The sequence below is a fragment of the Lissotriton helveticus genome, chromosome 6, assembly GCF_964261635.1.
Source record: "Lissotriton helveticus chromosome 6, aLisHel1.1, whole genome shotgun sequence".
Taxonomy (NCBI): domain Eukaryota; kingdom Metazoa; phylum Chordata; class Amphibia; order Caudata; family Salamandridae; genus Lissotriton; species Lissotriton helveticus.
Window position 1 is genome coordinate 1,652,249,588 of NC_136067.1, and position 17,222 is coordinate 1,652,266,809.

Below are 17,222 nucleotides of genomic sequence, written 5' to 3' on the forward strand. Positions count from 1 at the left end.
TAAAAAGAATAAATAAACAAAAACACCTGAGGACTTCAGTCTGGCATCTAAACCATGTCATGCACTAAAAATAAAATTACAATAAGCAGCAGTTGCTCTTGCACATGGGCGACTGATATGAAAAACAGAATGAAAATTAAAGAGCAATATAAATTAAACTTGTTTTCTGCCTTGTGAAGCTGTTAGCAATTGAACTTTCTTTGATAAATGTTACTGTTTATAGAACTAATTTCAACAAATATTCAAATGTATCAAAATGAACACAGGCAAAATGTTTATGCAAGGAATAATGCACAGAAGCAATTTGATATCTGAATTTATTCCTGTATGGTTTCACACAAACTCAAATACTAGGCTCTTTAATTTGCTTCAGTATTAATTGTATAATTTATCAACACAACAATAGACCTAAGAACACACAAGCCCAACAGATCATCCCAGTGCTAAATGGTGATATTGAACTGTGATTCAGCAGCGTTTCAATCATATAATAGTTGATGCATGCCATCTGCTAGCCAAAACCATAGCTACAATGATGCCTGTTTGCATGTACACAGGTATAAACAAATATAAAGACATTTGCATAAAGAGGTTTAGTACAACAACATCATAATTATACCCTATGTTGAAAGCATATTTTCGTATGTGTAAAAATACAGTTTTCAGGCCTTCAGACAAATACAAAATAATACCCAGGAAAGTACAGGTGAAAACATACTGCTAACGTTTAAAACAATATCACAAAGAAAGTATTTAACAAAATATAATTAAAACACACAGCTAAAATAAATAATTTACAATGATTAAACTACAGAGCACTTGAAATAAGTAATAATTCTTTATGTAACATACAATAACCTCATGTTCTGGATATCATAAATAGTTGCATTCTATAGTGGCAGTCTTTATTGACAATTTATTACAATGTAACTGACAGGTATGACTCTGTGGGTTTAAAATGATCTTCTGTTTTTATGATGAAAATAACATCACTTCCACTAATGTATATACACAATGTCACTGTTATATTTTTTATAGTTTCCACTTGTTTAGCTTCAGATGCTCCCTTGTTTTATGAGTGCAGTCAAAATCTTTCTTATGTCGAATGTACTGCTCTTACTATTTCTGATATTTGTTTGAGTTCATGGCACTTGTATTTACTGAAAGTAAATGTCTACATTTTCATAAAACAACCTCAGGGCTCATTTTACAAAATGCAAGGGTAAAGATTCCATAGGCTGGTGATAAGATTAAGACATTAAGAAATTAAACACATAATAAGATGAGTGGTTTTGCAGAACATACACTATGCATTATAGTCTGCATTTCAAAAACCTGTTAATAGAGGAGAGATTGTTACAAGTTTTCACTGTTATACTTTTCACATCAATATGCATCAAAAAATAAACAGGGCATTGATGGAAAACCCAAAAGAAAAAAACAAGAGCTTAAATTCTTTACTCTCTGGGCTGAGAGAAGCACAATTAAGTTACCAATTGACAACTTTACATTTGTGGCTTTAAGTCATTAACGGCCAAATCGAAGAATCCTGCATTTACACACACACTCAAGTCAATTAAATCAGACAACAGTGTTTCATTGCTTCAGGCTAACAAACAACACTCAGTAAATTATTGACTGAGGTGCACCATCTGTGAGTCAGAATGTCATCAATAAAAAATACATAACTGTCCTATCACTCTGATCTTTCAGCAGATTATAAAATGAAGATAGAAATAATTTGGCAGAACAATCATGTGAAGCTAAAATATTTTAACCCCTTCGATGCTCATGACGGAACGGTTCCGTCATGAGCGTCGGTCGGCCTGTGCTCATGACGGAACCGTTCCGTCATGAGCCGGTAGGCTCATTAGAACCTTCAGCACAGCGCGAAAATTCACGCCGCGCTGAAGGTGTTAAGTTAACTTTAGCAGCAGGGTGATCTTAAAAGCAGCAGACAAGTACACCCTACTTATACATTTTGTTATTCTCTGGTATATATTCTCTATGAAGAAACTACAGGAGTACTAACGTTATACTGTCTGCTTTCTGTTTACTTCAAATCACTCATCTTCTTCTCCACTGTGGATGGATAATTTCCTCCACCGTCCTTTACATAATAATAAGGCTTATATATTGCTTTTAACTCAGTCTAACACAACCCCGTTTCTTTATTTCATTTCTAGTTCAAGACACTCTCTTTTTTTTAAATAACGTCTTAAGGAATTTGAACATGGCCTGATACATAATTTACCTTACTGTATGCATACTTAAGTCTTGCCTCATAACATACGTTGATTCAACCATGTACAATGTTTGTAGCCTTTTTCTGATTGCTCCTAAATTTTAGTGTACATTATCATCCCTTTTCTCTTCCTAGGATGCTGTCACATTCATTCCTGATTTAAAACGATTTCCAAAATGTAATTATTTTACTGGCTTTCAAGACCTCATCTTCAATCCTATAATGTTTCACAAGATTTCCATAATATAAATAAAGTCTCCACAACTCTTCCAGCATTTTAAAATCTTGGCTTTGTTATGTGCAGCCCAAGGTGTTTTTTCAGCCCTTTAATAACACTTTCTTCCATCTTAAAGTAAGCAGGCCTTGTAGTTCTTCTGGGATTTTAAAGGTATTTAAGGAGCACCAAACCAACTAGGAGTGATTTTTATGGCACCTGATATTTACTTTTTCTTTCTTGCATCGAACTTCAATAAATTGTACTATTTCCTATCTATCAATAAGATAGCTCCTTGCGTGTTTACCTCAATTGTTTCCTATGTTTGCTGGACTTCTTTAGTCTGTGTTCACTACTACCAAAGACTTAAATTAAATTTAAGCAGATCACACGTATCACTATACTTTCATCTACTTCACTTGTACATGAGTGGAAAAGTAGTCTGATGTGAGTTTCAACCAGTGAATCCATGATGTTTTTGGGCTAGTTGATAAGTTCACAGTATTTATCCAATTGCTCACAACCACTGAAGATCAAATTAGTAGACTCATAGATGTGAGGATATATGACCAGAACTGTACCTGTCAGATTGTACCTGAACCCACATCTGTGGAAAAAGACCTTTTGGTTTTCAGTCCCCTGTTCCTGAGCAAGGCTGTAATGGTTGTTGACTGCGCTGCCTTCAACTATGAAAGCTTCACGTCTGGTTCTAGTTTAGTTGCAGGATATTTTGAAATATTTTCTTGTAAATGGTTTAGTTTACTCCATTTCCTTTTCTGCAGTTTTTCATACACCATTTCTATTTATCTTAATACTGAACAAAAATATTGATTGAACAACTGACCTTTTTCTGATACACACTTGCTTTTACAATATTCAGCACAATATACCCACCTCCGAAAACCCTTTTGCTACCAAATATGAATGTTTTTCCATCCATTAATTTTGGCCCATGGACTTGGAGACTATGAATTTAATTTTTCCATGTAGAGTTTTCTTTTTTAAAGCGAAGCAAAACAAGTTAGCAGAAACATTGATATTGACAATTATGTGGTTTAATCTGCATGACATGTATGATTGCAACTCTTAAGTTTCAAAACAATGAAATTAATTCAATAGTTTTTAAAAACACAGGAAACTGAAAGCAATTGGGAACACAATTCATGTTAAAAAACCTTCAACCTTGAGGGTAAGGTACACAAATGAGATAATGATCCAGCCACCAAAAATTAAATATTAAAACATAAATATTCAAAAAAGCAATCAAAGTATGTTAATTATTGTATACCTCCACTGACGAGATACTGCACCTTCAAATATAAACTGTTTTAAATAAAAGACATGGACTTAAATATGTAGACTAGTTAATACAAGTTAAACAGCCTGCAAGTAAAAATACAAAAAGCGGCAACAAAACAGCAGTAACTTCATGCTGCAAGTCACAAGCACATAAAACAATCTATTGCATGAACAGTAGTTCAACATTAATTCTACGTTATTTAGAAATGTGGATAGGTATTGCCATTAAAAGTCACCAACTATATGATATATGATGTACAGGACTAATGTGAGGAACTAAAAGCAACAAATGTTTTGAGTATACAGTTTAAGTGATATGTGGTGGCAAAATAAACACATTTCAATTGCTACTACGTATGATAATAGCAGTATTTAGAGCCACTCATTCTTTGTACTACTGTCTTTAGTAGGTTCTTTGCAATTGAGATTTTCAGAACCATTTAAATGAACAAAAATAAATGGATGAAACAGAAGATTATTAGAAAACAATTGGTGAATATTTTAGTCCGAATAGTAGCATTACCATGAATAGACTTGCCAGCTCTTGGCAACCCATCTCTGAGCCAAATAACATGCTCTGGATTTATAGACTGCTGTTAATATCTGCCTAGAACCTGAATAAGTGAATACTAGTAATACTAGTATTAGTAAATCAAAAGCCTATTTTAGATGCCACCACTTGAGCACTATTCCAATGTTTTGTAATCTCTGAAATAGCCAAATAATGGTTTAACAATATAAAATGTGAAACAAGGAAAGCTAGTAAGTAAATCTGTTTATTTGCCTGGTGGAATGTTAAGTCTTTTTTTTTTTACATTCACACTGTAGGCAATCATATCACCTTTCTACATAATAAAATAACTTAGTCCATGACACACAGAAGATCCAGCTCACCTGTGCTTTGTGATGCCTGGTCTCATATCAAGTACACTATCATATACAAACACACAAAGTGGAGACCCAACATAACAGCATAGTTTCTAACCCAGCTGAGTTGGTAATACAGGCACACAGATTGATACTGAACAATACACAAAGTATTTGCTTCTGAAATAGCATAGTGAAGCTACTAGTGTAACGTGTCTCATATTTGTCACAGGCCAGTAAACAGAACACAAATTAGGACTTTGACTACATGCCACAAGTAGTTTCAACAATTCACTTGAGGTCCCCATCTGTGTCACCTTGAATAGATTTTTTGATGCGTAGCAGCATGGTTGTAAGCCACTGATCCAAACGAGATATTGAATCAAATTCCTTCACCTGATAAAAATAGAGTACAATTTGTCAGAGAAATTTAAACATAAGATATAAAACTGTCAAACATTAGTCTTTGTGTTCAATAACAATAGATTGGGTCTGTTTTAAGTATAGCATGTCATTTTAATCATAGCAAAAACCCTAAATAACATTACTGGGGATGTTCAGTAAACAGCCTTTTTTTCTCAAGACAGAAAGGCTTAACAGCACTATACGGGCTGCAACAAGCAGACGATTTTACTAAGCGGATCTATTAGAACTACACAATGATGTAGAGAACAGTATGGCAGTACATATATACAATAGGTGACAGTATGAGGTATGATTAGATCGGGGATTTATTGAGGAATAGAGTCTCAAATCCTTTAGGAAGCCACACATTTTTAAATGTGATTTTTTAATAGTGCAAGTGTTAGGGTACCAAACCTTCCTTTGTAGTTGTAGAATAGGTGTCTATGTTTTTCATATTTATCTGACCAGGGCTTTCTGCATAATGCATACAATAGTGAGTTCCCTTTGGTATGCTAGTGTAAGCCAATAACTGTGTCTGAGACCACTCTATATATACCCCATGGCGAGAAACTAATAATAGTTCTCTTTTTTCTATCAATTGTAGTCTTTGAATATGTTTAGGTTAATCTGACATCTGGTCATTGAAGCCTAGAACACTTGAAAAGACAATTATCAATCTCAATTTTTTGACGCTAAAGAGCTTTATTATCATTCTCTGCCATCAAATGTGCCACAAAGATTTTATAAACCATGAACTTTGCATCCGTTATTAAACCTAATGAAGTCAAGATTATTTGCTATACTATTTTAGTTGAAAAAATGTTGCTCGAAAAGCAACCATTTTTCAAGGGAAACACATGGACCCGCAAGGTGAAACTTTGGTCTTTCAAAGTTGTACCCAAATATTTTGCTCCTTAGCTTCAGAATGATTGGCAAACGTGAAGTGTACATTGTGAATGAAAGTGTGCAGTTGAACATATTAGAAAAAGATTATAAGCTACATCACTTGGAACCCTCTAGATTTGAAGAGGAAGCATACTTTTCAAAGTTCAAAGACCGAAAGACATTGGTCCTGTCCTGCACAATACGGAGTGCGACCAGTCTTCGATGACCATGCATAAGGGGCAAATTCAAGGTATTCTTTCCATTCAGCATATCTTGTGAGCACATACTGCATGAGAAACACCTTTCCTATCAATGGCAAAATAAGTCAAATTGACCAAATGACCTTGTCAAAATTATCAATGTAAGCGAATGTAAACAACTACGAATGACCGTATTTACACACCACACAACACCAAACAAAGGTCTCTAGGTTCTGTATAGCTGGCAATCTATAGGGTGTTTAGAAAAGAAAGGTCTTCAGTTTTCATTATAAATGTGACACAGTTGGTCAAGAGTTCGATGCAGTTGTAAGTTGGTTGCAGGCCTTTTTTTGCTCGATTGAGAAGCACACGTCTCCTCTAGACCTGAGTTTGGCATGCATGCATGCAGAGAAAAGCATCAGAGAACATTGCTGTATGCTACTCCAGGTTTGAAATAAGATTTTTTAATACATTACTAATCTACCTGCGAAATAAATTAATTTGTAGTAAGGATGGCTATCAGCCAAAATGATATCAACTCCTTGAGATGAGGAGATTAAAGCCTCTCATTTGATTCAACTTAATCTCTCCGTATGGAGGTTTAGCTTGTGGAGGTACAGACACAACACTCTGCCATATTACTGGGACATTAAGTTCTCCAGAAGAGAAGGGCGAAGTGGAGGGAAGATTCACAGGGTCAGCCTTTCAGATTACCCGACCCTACTGGCCTGATCCAGGATTATCAGTATCTATGTGATTTGTCTTGCTTGACTTTCTTCAGGGCCCGGGGGATTAGATGCAGAAACATGTAGAGGATGCCAGAGTCCCACTGAAGTAGAAACAATTTGATGGGTAGAATGCCTGAATTAATCTTCGCCACTGGTAATTACTTGAGTCACATCACAGTTTTCCAATAGGAGCAGTCCAGCCTGTACTGCCAACCCAGGTCCTCACTGAACTAGAACACATGCAACTTAAGACCGGTTTTACCCTAGTTGGGGATCTTCAGTGGGTTGCATCTTTTTTCCAGAGGCACAATGAGCATGGGAACCAGGTCTGGTCATACAGGTCACACAAAAGTATACAAAAAAGTGATGGGTGGATGGCTTGATTTACATTTTGCCTATGGGATTTACTCGGATGCATCCCACTCCATCGTTTTTCTGTCCACCATGCCACCTCAGATTAGATCCAGCCATACGAAAATCAGTTTTGGTACAGCTCCTAACAGGGACTGCCAAGCCGGGTACTTTCGGAGTCGTAGCACAAGCAACCCAAATCTGGTTTCCCCCTAGCTGGATGCAGTTTGGTTCCAGTGGCACAGTGCATTGTCTAATCACTTTTGATGACCAAGAGAGTGCAAAGGGCAGGGCAATGAGTTTTTCGGAGGTAGCAAGTAGGTTCACCACGGATATGCCCCAGTGGGCACAGGTACTCTGTGCCATCTCTAGGTGCAGATGCTACTCTTGATCAGCAAGGTAATGCCTCCTGAACTCATCTGCCCTGATGCTGAGGGATCCAATTAAGTGATTCAATGTGAGAAAAATCCTGTGAAGCACCTACCATTGCCAAAACCTAAGAGCCTTAAGACAGAGCACAGACCCACCTCTGGTCTGCTTCTTGCAGAACCACATGTTTGTCGTGTTTCTGTCAGCACCAGAATCAACCTGCCCTGATGGAAGGCAGACAAGTCTAGAGGACTACGCAAATGGCTTCAAGCTCCAGACAATTTATGTGGTGGTGCTTTAACCATCTAATACCAGTTATCCCTGATCTCCACATTGTTCATTTTACCCCCAGAGATGAGCATCCATCACTAGTTTAAGCTCTGGTGTGCAAAGAAAAATAGTGTGCCGTACATCACGCGGTCATCCATCCTACACCACCAAGATCCTGAGCCACCTTGTCAGAGATATATATTCTGCCTGAAATGCATTCCAAGAGCTGTGCCCACTGCAGCTGCAGGTTACCTTTAAAGGCCCAAAGATGTATGACACAAGAGGCTGCACAACACCAAGAACCTAAGAAGCCTTAGAACCATCAAGGCTGAAAAAGGGGACGCTGCTTGTAACATTGGAATCGTAGCCTCAATACCCATGATTTGTTACAGAAGTGGAAAGGCCTTCAAGACAACTGTGTCCAGAACATCCCCAAAGAATGTAACTTTCTACACTGTCTGGAGTGTGGACAGTAATGACATAGTTGACTGTAGGTAGTCTGAGACTAGCTACAGCAAGCCTGCCTTCATCAGTCAGTTTTCAAGGTGCGGGAAAACATGTTTCCCTTTCCCTGAGAAGATATGCAGCAGCCACTGATAGGACATTTGTAAAGGACTGATGTAAGTCCAAAGGGTAGGGTGCTAGATTGGAAGTTATCTAACCCCACCACAAAGCAGAGATACTTCCTGTGGCATTCAAGTGTCACAATTGTAAACTTTTCCTTTTTGAAGAAGGAGTTCAAGATTCCAAGGTCTGAAATCTCTTGTCTCAGTCCTTCTTGGAGACCAGAAAGTCCCAGAAGTAACACCCCATCTCTGCCACCAGTACCTGTTAAATCTCCACTTTTATGGACAACACAATCACTTCCTTTAGCAGTATCAAGGTATAATCCGTCAACCCTTGAGAGTAAACTGGGTAGATGTGTGGACATATGTCCAGAAAAGGAATGGCATAACTAACTTGGATAATCGGAAGGACACATTGGTCCGATGTGTTAGAATGCCAGTAAAAAAGGCAAAGATGGATTCTGCAGGCTTTCAACATGATGTTCAAGGTTCAACTAAAGAGGTTTGGCAGCAATGCCTGGTGAAGAAGAGGATGTGGAATGTTGCTGCTGTTGTTGGCTTTGTCCTTTGGAGCATTTTCTACCCCTGCATCATAAAAGGTCAGCATAGGTTGCTGAACAGGTTGTACAGTGGTAAAACATGAGAATCCTTGAGTATCCTCTTAACTTCTTGTTTCGCTGATGGAATTGGTGAACAGTGAAAAGTAACTCTAGTAAAGAAGCCATAGCTCTGCTGTCTTTAAATTTGTTCCAGGCAGTATATGCCTAATCAGGACTCTGAGGAGCCCCCTTCCCCAAGCCACTCAGGGTCCCAGACAATCCCCATCCGAAATGCGCATTGAAGGGTAGAGGGCATCCCCTGGGGCTGAATACCAGATAGGGGGGAGCATTTGGTCCCCCCCTACCCCCGGGACACTATGGTTACCAGCCCTGGGAGTGCAGGCATACTCTGCCCACACTCTCTCGGTCAGGGAACTCCACTTTGCTCGCGTCCAGAAAGAGCATTAGAAAAATGCTCCTCCCATTTGGGCTGAAGCAAAGAAAAGATGCCGGCTCCGGCCAGCACCCAGTATGGGGAGCGGGGGGGGGGGGTCTCTGGGAGGAACAGGCTTGAGGAGGGGGGCCACAAGCCCCCTCCAATTAATTTTTTAAAAAACAGGCTGAGGGGATTGAGTCCCCAGGGCACCCATGCGACATATTGTGGTAGAGGAGATTTCAGAAGGGGACTTGAAGCCCCGCCCATCATTTTCACTGGGTCGCGTCAGCATTTATGCTAAACGCTGAAAAAGATTCCTCTTGGTTACCACCCTGTCTCCTTTAAGGACGGCCCATCCAGACTGGATCGTTTGCTTCACGGCTGCTGTGAGGGTATTTCTTATTTCAAAGAGGGGTGTAAGTGTGAACACATCTGTTTCACTCGTTTTTGTTAACCTCTTCCATGCTCATGACGAGCTGAGCACGTCATGAGCCACAGCGCTCCGGTGCTCATGACGAGCTCAGCTCGTCATGAGCCGTGGAACGCTCACATGCGGGGATAATTCCCCTGCTGTGCTGCGCGTTCCACGGCAGGTAATGCACCTGTGACGAGCTGAGCTCGTCATGAGCACAGGAGCGCCGTGCCTCATGACGAGCTGAGCTCTTCATGAGCACAGGAGCGCCGTGCGCGCCCCCTACCCCCAGCACAGCGGGAAAATAACCCCCGCAGCGAAGGGGTTAAAGGCAGCCGCGTGTTTATTTTTGCATCTCGCTTTCACATAAAGTGAAAGCGCGATGCAAATATAAACAAGCGGCTGCCTTTCTGCAATGACGAGCGCCTGTTCAGTAGAGTAATTCAGCGGCATTTATATGGTCTCTCTGTATAAAATGGTTTCTGTAAATGCAGCCCGTGACTCATGCATTACATCTTGCGTTGCTCCAGGCAGACAGTCCCCGATTCCACAAAGCACATTGAGGCACTGCTGCTCAAACCACAAAATATTTGCTGTGGTGGCTCGTATTATTCCACATCTATAAAGGGAGCGCAGCCTTTTACAACCGGTAACTTCAGATTCTGGGAAGACATTTGACACCCGCAATTGCCATCTGAATGATTGCCCATCTCTATTAAACGGGGGCACACCATATCTACTTGATTTAACTCACCTAATGTATTTAATTATTTGATCTGCAAAGCGCTGGCTTGTGTAAGACGGCCATTTCATAGTGCTAATGTTTAGAGTTCTTCAGCTCACCAAGCCCCCACCCTGGCAGGAAATGGTAGCAGCTTCAAGGACTGTTTGCCCCTCTGAAAGCCCTGCACTTTTTTGATCGGAAAAGAGGGTACACACCCTGGGGAAAGTAGCATGCAAGTTTTACACCTTGGAGCAGCGTTTCACTCCCAAACAGGCAGAGTCAATTGACCCCAGGCTGGCTAATGAAGTCTCATGCTCGAGTAATACCATTGTTTCTGCAGAAACGTGAACCTTTGGTCCACGGCCCCTGGGTCAGATCTCTGCGGCCTTGTTGACCAATGGGCAGGGGTATTGCTGGCTGTGGTGATCCGTGGCCTGCACTCTGTCCATGGACTGCACCACTGATGTCCCCTGTGAGAGCCCCTTACCCAAATGTTTGCAGAATGGATAGAGGGGGCCTTTCAGATCCATGGCCCTCCCCACCATTTATAATTCACTGCACCTAGGAAGGCGCTCCCCATAATGTCCCAAGGCATTATAATAAACAATATGTTTATACTTAGGCCCCACCTAGCATGTTTTAATGTTGTGAGGTGCTTCAGAAAGTGAAGCAGCCTCCCAGAAAAACTAGTAAAAAAACCAGTACGTCTTCCGGGTGTTTCAAACCATGACCTAGTGAGCATACCGCATTTTTTAAAAGCGCTCCAGCTGGAGTGCAAAGTCATCTTCTGGCTGTTTTTATTGATAGCATTTTCGGGGCCTCAAAATGTTAAAAGAAAGACATGCTAGTTTTATCACAAAAAAAATATTTCTACAACACTTTCTTTTAACATTTTCAGCCCACAAAATGCAACAATAAAAACGAACTTAAAAGACTCAGACATGTTTTTAAAAAAAATCTTTATTAAACATTTTTATAATAATCACTATTATAAAAAGATTGCATTGTGTGAATTACTGATCTATACCAAGATTAAAGATATAGGTGTTTTTTGGAGACAGATGATAGTAGGCTAACTTTTAATATTTTGGGGTTGTGACTTTTTGGCGAAGTCAGTAAGTATACCTAAGTGCAACCAGGCCCTGCAAGATCAACTGCATGCTGTGCATACAAGATGGACATACATGGCGTGGGGTTTACTGCTAGCAAGGGGCTGAATTCAGGGCCTGGCCACAAGTCAGGTCTTAAGGCTAACCCTATGCCACGCACTGCCACAGGCCATTTTCAGAGGGGGGAGGAGTTGGCACAACCCACACACTGTCGACAACCAAAGGTTGTGTGACTGCACGAGGGAATTGCCTTTACATATAGTAATAAAATATAACTTTTGATAAAAATAACCTAGACATCCACTGAAAGAAAACAAAGGTTAAAGTAATGTTATAACAAGGTGAACATTTCAGTTACAACATAATGTTTTAAACCAAAAACAAACCACTGAAATTCACCAGTTATAGTTATCTCTAGTAACTATAACTTGTGTCCTAAGGGAACTATAACTCTTGCGCTCTCCATGCACAGCTAATTATCCCACATTACATCATTCATGACATCTTTTGACTTCACTGCAACATCAGAAATGACAATTGATGATAACACTGTGCATGGCTGGGGTGTGAGTTATAGTTACTTTAGGGCATGACTTATAGTTACTAGAGATAACTAAAACTGGTGAATTTCAGTTTTTTTTGTTTAAAACATCACATTGACACTGAACTTTTCACCTAACTCCAGCGTCACTTTAACCTTTGTTTTTTCAGTGAGTATCTGTCTATACACACCTCATTCAGTTGCAGGTATTAGAGGTTTGTGAAGCACGCATTTTTGTGACTGTATAAGTTGATGGTATAGAGATGCTCTAGAACCATCCCTTCACAGGCACTCATATAGTTGTCTCCGTTTGTAAGAAGACTTCCACTCTGAAGTTCAATTCATTCATTAAATGTTTAATTTCAATGACATTCGATATAATCCATTATATATCAATTTCTTTTGTAGTTTGCATAATTATTGTCATCTTTTTACATTTCAGACATTGTCATCATGATGTATCCAATGCATTTCGGGCATGCAGTAATATGCCCTTCGTCAGGGAAAACGACACTGTCAAGAATAATAACGCATTGTCAGTGTTATGATCAATTATATAGCATGTATTAACAAAACAATGTGGCGATTAGTGATTAAAAATGAGAATTGTGTGAGGTGAGTGCTCAAAAAGAGTTACGTGATTGCATAAATAGCATGCATTGTGAAGAAAATGGAAATAAGGTATAAGTAGTACGGGTCTACTCAGACTCACATGCCTGGAGTATCCAGTATTGGAATACAATCTGTAGAAAAACGAGTAAAAACGCAATTCTTACAAACATGGTTCTTGAAGAAATACACGAATGTAGTCCTGAGCTAACGCGTACTAATGCGCACGTCTAATCTACTGACCTTAGTATGTGGAAATGACGGTTCCACACGAATCCTCTCGTAGGTACGGGCTGGTACACGGTTCGGCAATATCCACGATTGTTTAAAGAAAGGTTCCGGTCATGTGACGTGTGACACGCAACACTAGTGGAAGACAGACTATTGGACGCATCGTCGTGTATTCTTACGTGCAAACTGAATGTGCACGATAGTATTATAATGTTCTGGCCAGAACGAAATAAAAAATAAAAAACGGTAATAATTATTTTAGAACATTGAAATATATAAACTAGTAGCAAAATATATTTACTACGAAAAATTTGTGAAAAACTATTTAAGGTGAAGTCGGGATTCGAACCATGTAGGTTCGGGTTGATCGTAGGGTGTTTTAGTGTATATAGCCATAATGAAAGGCGATAGGAAGCGAAAAGTGTGTGTGAGTATAAGTGTCTGATGTATACATAAACAACACTCAGTATCCACAAGATGCAGTCTTCTAGAGCAATTTACATAGATTTATAGATAACATGCAAGTTCTATTCTTTCATTAAGCCCCATTGGTTTCTGGGTAGAAAGTTTCTGTATCCAATAGTTCTCTCTCATCAATAGGAATTTAGTGTTGTTTCTCCCTTCAGTTTTTTGAACGGTTTCCAGAATTATGAATTTGATTTGGGATATATTATGATTTTCTTCTGTGAAGTGCAACGATAATGCTGATTTGGTATTTTTTAAACGTATGTTGGATCTGTGTTCAGTTAACCGCACTTTTATGCGTCTTTCGGTTTTTCCCACATACATTTTTCCACATGGGCATCTGATGCCATATATCAAATTGCTTGATTCGCAGGTGGCATTAACTCTCAGTTTAATTGGGTAACCTTTGGAGGGATGGCAGATTGTGTTGCCTCGGATCACACTGTTCCAGTTGCCACAGTTAAGACATGGTTTAGTTCCTGTAAATGATGTATTGTCCTGTGATTTCTGATGAAGAATTTCTCCTAGATTCTTTGATCTAGTGAATGCAAAGATCGGAGGTTCTCTAAAAGATTGTTTGAAATCCGGCTCAATGTTAAGAATTGACCAATGTTTCATTATCGCTTGTCTGTACTTTTTGCTTGAAGTGGAGTATTTAGATACTACTACTGTTCTTGTCTGTTCAGGTTTGGTTTTAGTAGTTAGTAACTGTTTTCTTTCAATTTGATCAATCCTCTTTCTTGATTCATCTACTAGAGATTGTGGGTAACCTCTGGACGTGAATTTGTTGGCCATTTCACTAAGTCTGGTGTTGAGAGTATTTTCTTCTGAAGTGATTCTTTTGACTCTGGCCATCTGTGAAAATGGTAAGTTTTTGATGAGATTAGGTTGGTGAAAACTTGAATGTAACAACATGTTGTTTCGATCTGTTGGTTTAACATATAAGTCGGTCATGAATCCCTCTGTGGTTATGGTTACTTTTACATCAAGAAAATTCACAGTCGTATCTGACATGACCCATGTTAATTGAATTCTTTGATCAATCTCATTGAATTTGGTTAGTTCCTTCTAGAGTTTATCTTGTGTGTTTGTCCATACAATGAAAAAGTCATCAATATATCTAATCAGTAATTTCAGGTTTTGCGTCCATTCATTATTGGAGAAGATGTGTCGGTTTTCATACCACTGCATGAATATATTAGCATACACAGGGGCTGCTGAATTGCCCATAGCCATGCCTGTTAATTGTTGGTACCATGTTTCATCAACTTTAAAATAGCTATGGTATAGAATGAAATACATCAGTTCCATCAAAAAGGTCTGAAAATCATGATCTAATTCTGAATTCAAAAGTGCAGATTCAATCGCTTCAATGCCCATATCATGGGGGATGCTAGTGTACAAACTGCATACATCAGCTGTACATAAAATTAGTTTTTCTGTTGGATCCAACTTTAGTTGTTGTAATATCTGTAAGAATTGGGACGTGTCTTTGACATAAGTCCGCATTGACTGTACTATGGGTTGTAGGTATCGGTCAATCAGTTGACCAATTGGTTCGTGCAAGCTCCCTCTCGTGGACACTATGGGTCGCATTGGTGGGTCGTTAATGTTTTTGTGTATCTTGGGTTGCATTCGGAGTGTGGGGCTTTTTGGATCTGAACTCAATAGGAAGTTTTTAGTTCTTTCTACAATGGTTCCTTGTTTTAATGCACCATCAATGATGTCTTTCAGTCTTTTGGCGTATTCCGGTGTAGGATTTCTATCCAATTTACAATATGTCTTGTCATCTGAAATGTGCTCATTGACTTTCTTATTATACATTTCTGCATTCATGATGACGATGGCGCCACCTTTATCCGCTTTTGTGTATATTACCTTATCATTGGAAGCCAATTTGTGTAAGGTATCAAAATCCTTTTGTGTAATATTCCTACTTTTTGGTTTGACGTGTTTGATTTTTCTGATGTCTTGTTTTACTAGGTTTTCAAAAAGATCCAGCGTCTTGTGACTGGTTGGAGCTTGAAAAGTACTATGTGGTCTTAAACCTACTAGTTGATCTTTTTCTTGTGGTGGTCTGTCAGGTAATGTATTGTCAAAGAAATGTCGCAATCTAAGTTTTCGCATTAGTTTAAAAAAACTAACTTCGAGTTCCAAATTGTTGGTGGTAGTGGTCGGTATGAAAGATGTTCCTTTTTGTAGTAACCCCAATTCATAAGGGCTAAGGTGATGATCACTGATGTTAATTACTAAGTGTTCTACAGTTGGTTCTTTTTGGCTTTCCTCTCCTTCTCTTTCTCTTTGGAGGTCATGGTTGTACTTCTTGTATTCGGTGGATCCCTTTCTTTGTCCTTTACCTGACCCTCTCCTGGGTCTCCTTTTTGGGCTTGGCCCTGGTCTAAAAAAGGACTAGTTTCAGTGGTTTTACTGGTGGTTGGTTCTTCAACAGTCGGTCTATCTTGAGGCGTAGGTTGTGTCTTACGTGATCTTCGACTGGTATCACTATCGGATGAGGAAGTTTCGGTATTCGAATTATATGGACGATTCCTACGTTTTTGCGCGTAAATTTCTGCCCACGTGTATACTTCACCAAGACGATAGTCAAGTGTGTCTCTCTTAAATTTTCGGATTTTTCGTTCGTTTATTTCTTTAGAATGTCGATCTATTTGGCTCTTTATGTCATTTAGTGTAGTTGTTAGTTCGTCTTCTGACATCATCTTGGATAGTTCCGTTTTGGTTACCTCAATTTCTACGCTCAGTTCTTCTAAGATCGTAGATAATTCTTGTATTATTAAAAGAATTAGGCCCAACGAACATTTATTAAGAATTTCATACCAGCGTTCCTGAAACTTTTTAGAATGTTTGCATAGGGACGGTTTGAGTGCAATTCTGAGTCCACGTGGTATGCGTAGGTTCCGATGATATCTAATGAGGGTGCTAGCATGTAATTGCTGGTTTGTTTTCCTTTTGGATAAGTATAATAATTGTCTGATATTTTGCTCTTTTGACCGTCCTGTGGTTTCCTGGGTGAGTTCTTCCCTGATCAAGGAATAAATTTGGTCTGCATCTTTAGTTTCAAATGCAAAGGTTGAGGCTCTAGCCTCTGTGCTTTTTGAAATGTCTTCATAGTTGCTCATCTTGAAGAGTTGAAATTGTTTTTATTAATTGCGTGCTATTTATCCACAGGACACTGTAGACACATAAGTTGATTAACGGGATAAATGCACTGCTATTTCTAATTATTTTTGTTCTTTATTCGTCAAGTTTGTCGGTGACAGACCACCACAAGAAAAAGATCAACTAGTAGGTTTAAGACCACATAGTACTTTTCAAGCTCCAACCAGTCACAAGACGCTGGATCTTTTTGAAAACCTAGTAAAACAAGACATCAGAAAAATCAAACACGTCAAACCAAAAAGTAGGAATATTACACAAAAGGATTTTGATACCTTACACAAATTGGCTTCCAATGATAAGGTAATATACACAAAAGCGGATAAAGGTGGCGCCATCGTCATCATGAATGCAGAAATGTATAATAAGAAAGTCAATGAGCACATTTCAGATGACAAGACATATTGTAAATTGGATAGAAATCCTACACCGGAATACGCCAAAAGACTGAAAGACATCATTGATGGTGCATTAAAACAAGGAACCATTGTAGAAAGAACTAAAAACTTCCTATTGAGTTCAGATCCAAAAAGCCCCACACTCCGAATGCAACCCAAGATACACAAAAACATTAACGACCCAC

General features: G+C 39.0%; 1 protein-coding gene across 2 annotated transcripts in view; it reads right to left on the reverse strand.

Annotated features, from left to right (window-relative positions):
- Window positions 1-300: 300 nt before the first annotated feature.
- Window positions 301-17,222, reverse strand: part of NAPB (NSF attachment protein beta) — a 251,238-nt gene continuing 234,316 nt past the window's right edge. For both annotated transcript variants that reach the window (XM_078649504.1, XM_078649505.1), the window contains one exon: window positions 301-5,021. In XM_078649504.1, coding sequence (XP_078505630.1) covers window positions 4,917-5,021 — 105 coding nt within the window. In that variant the 3' untranslated portion in view covers window positions 301-4,916. The remainder of the gene's footprint in view (window positions 5,022-17,222) is intronic.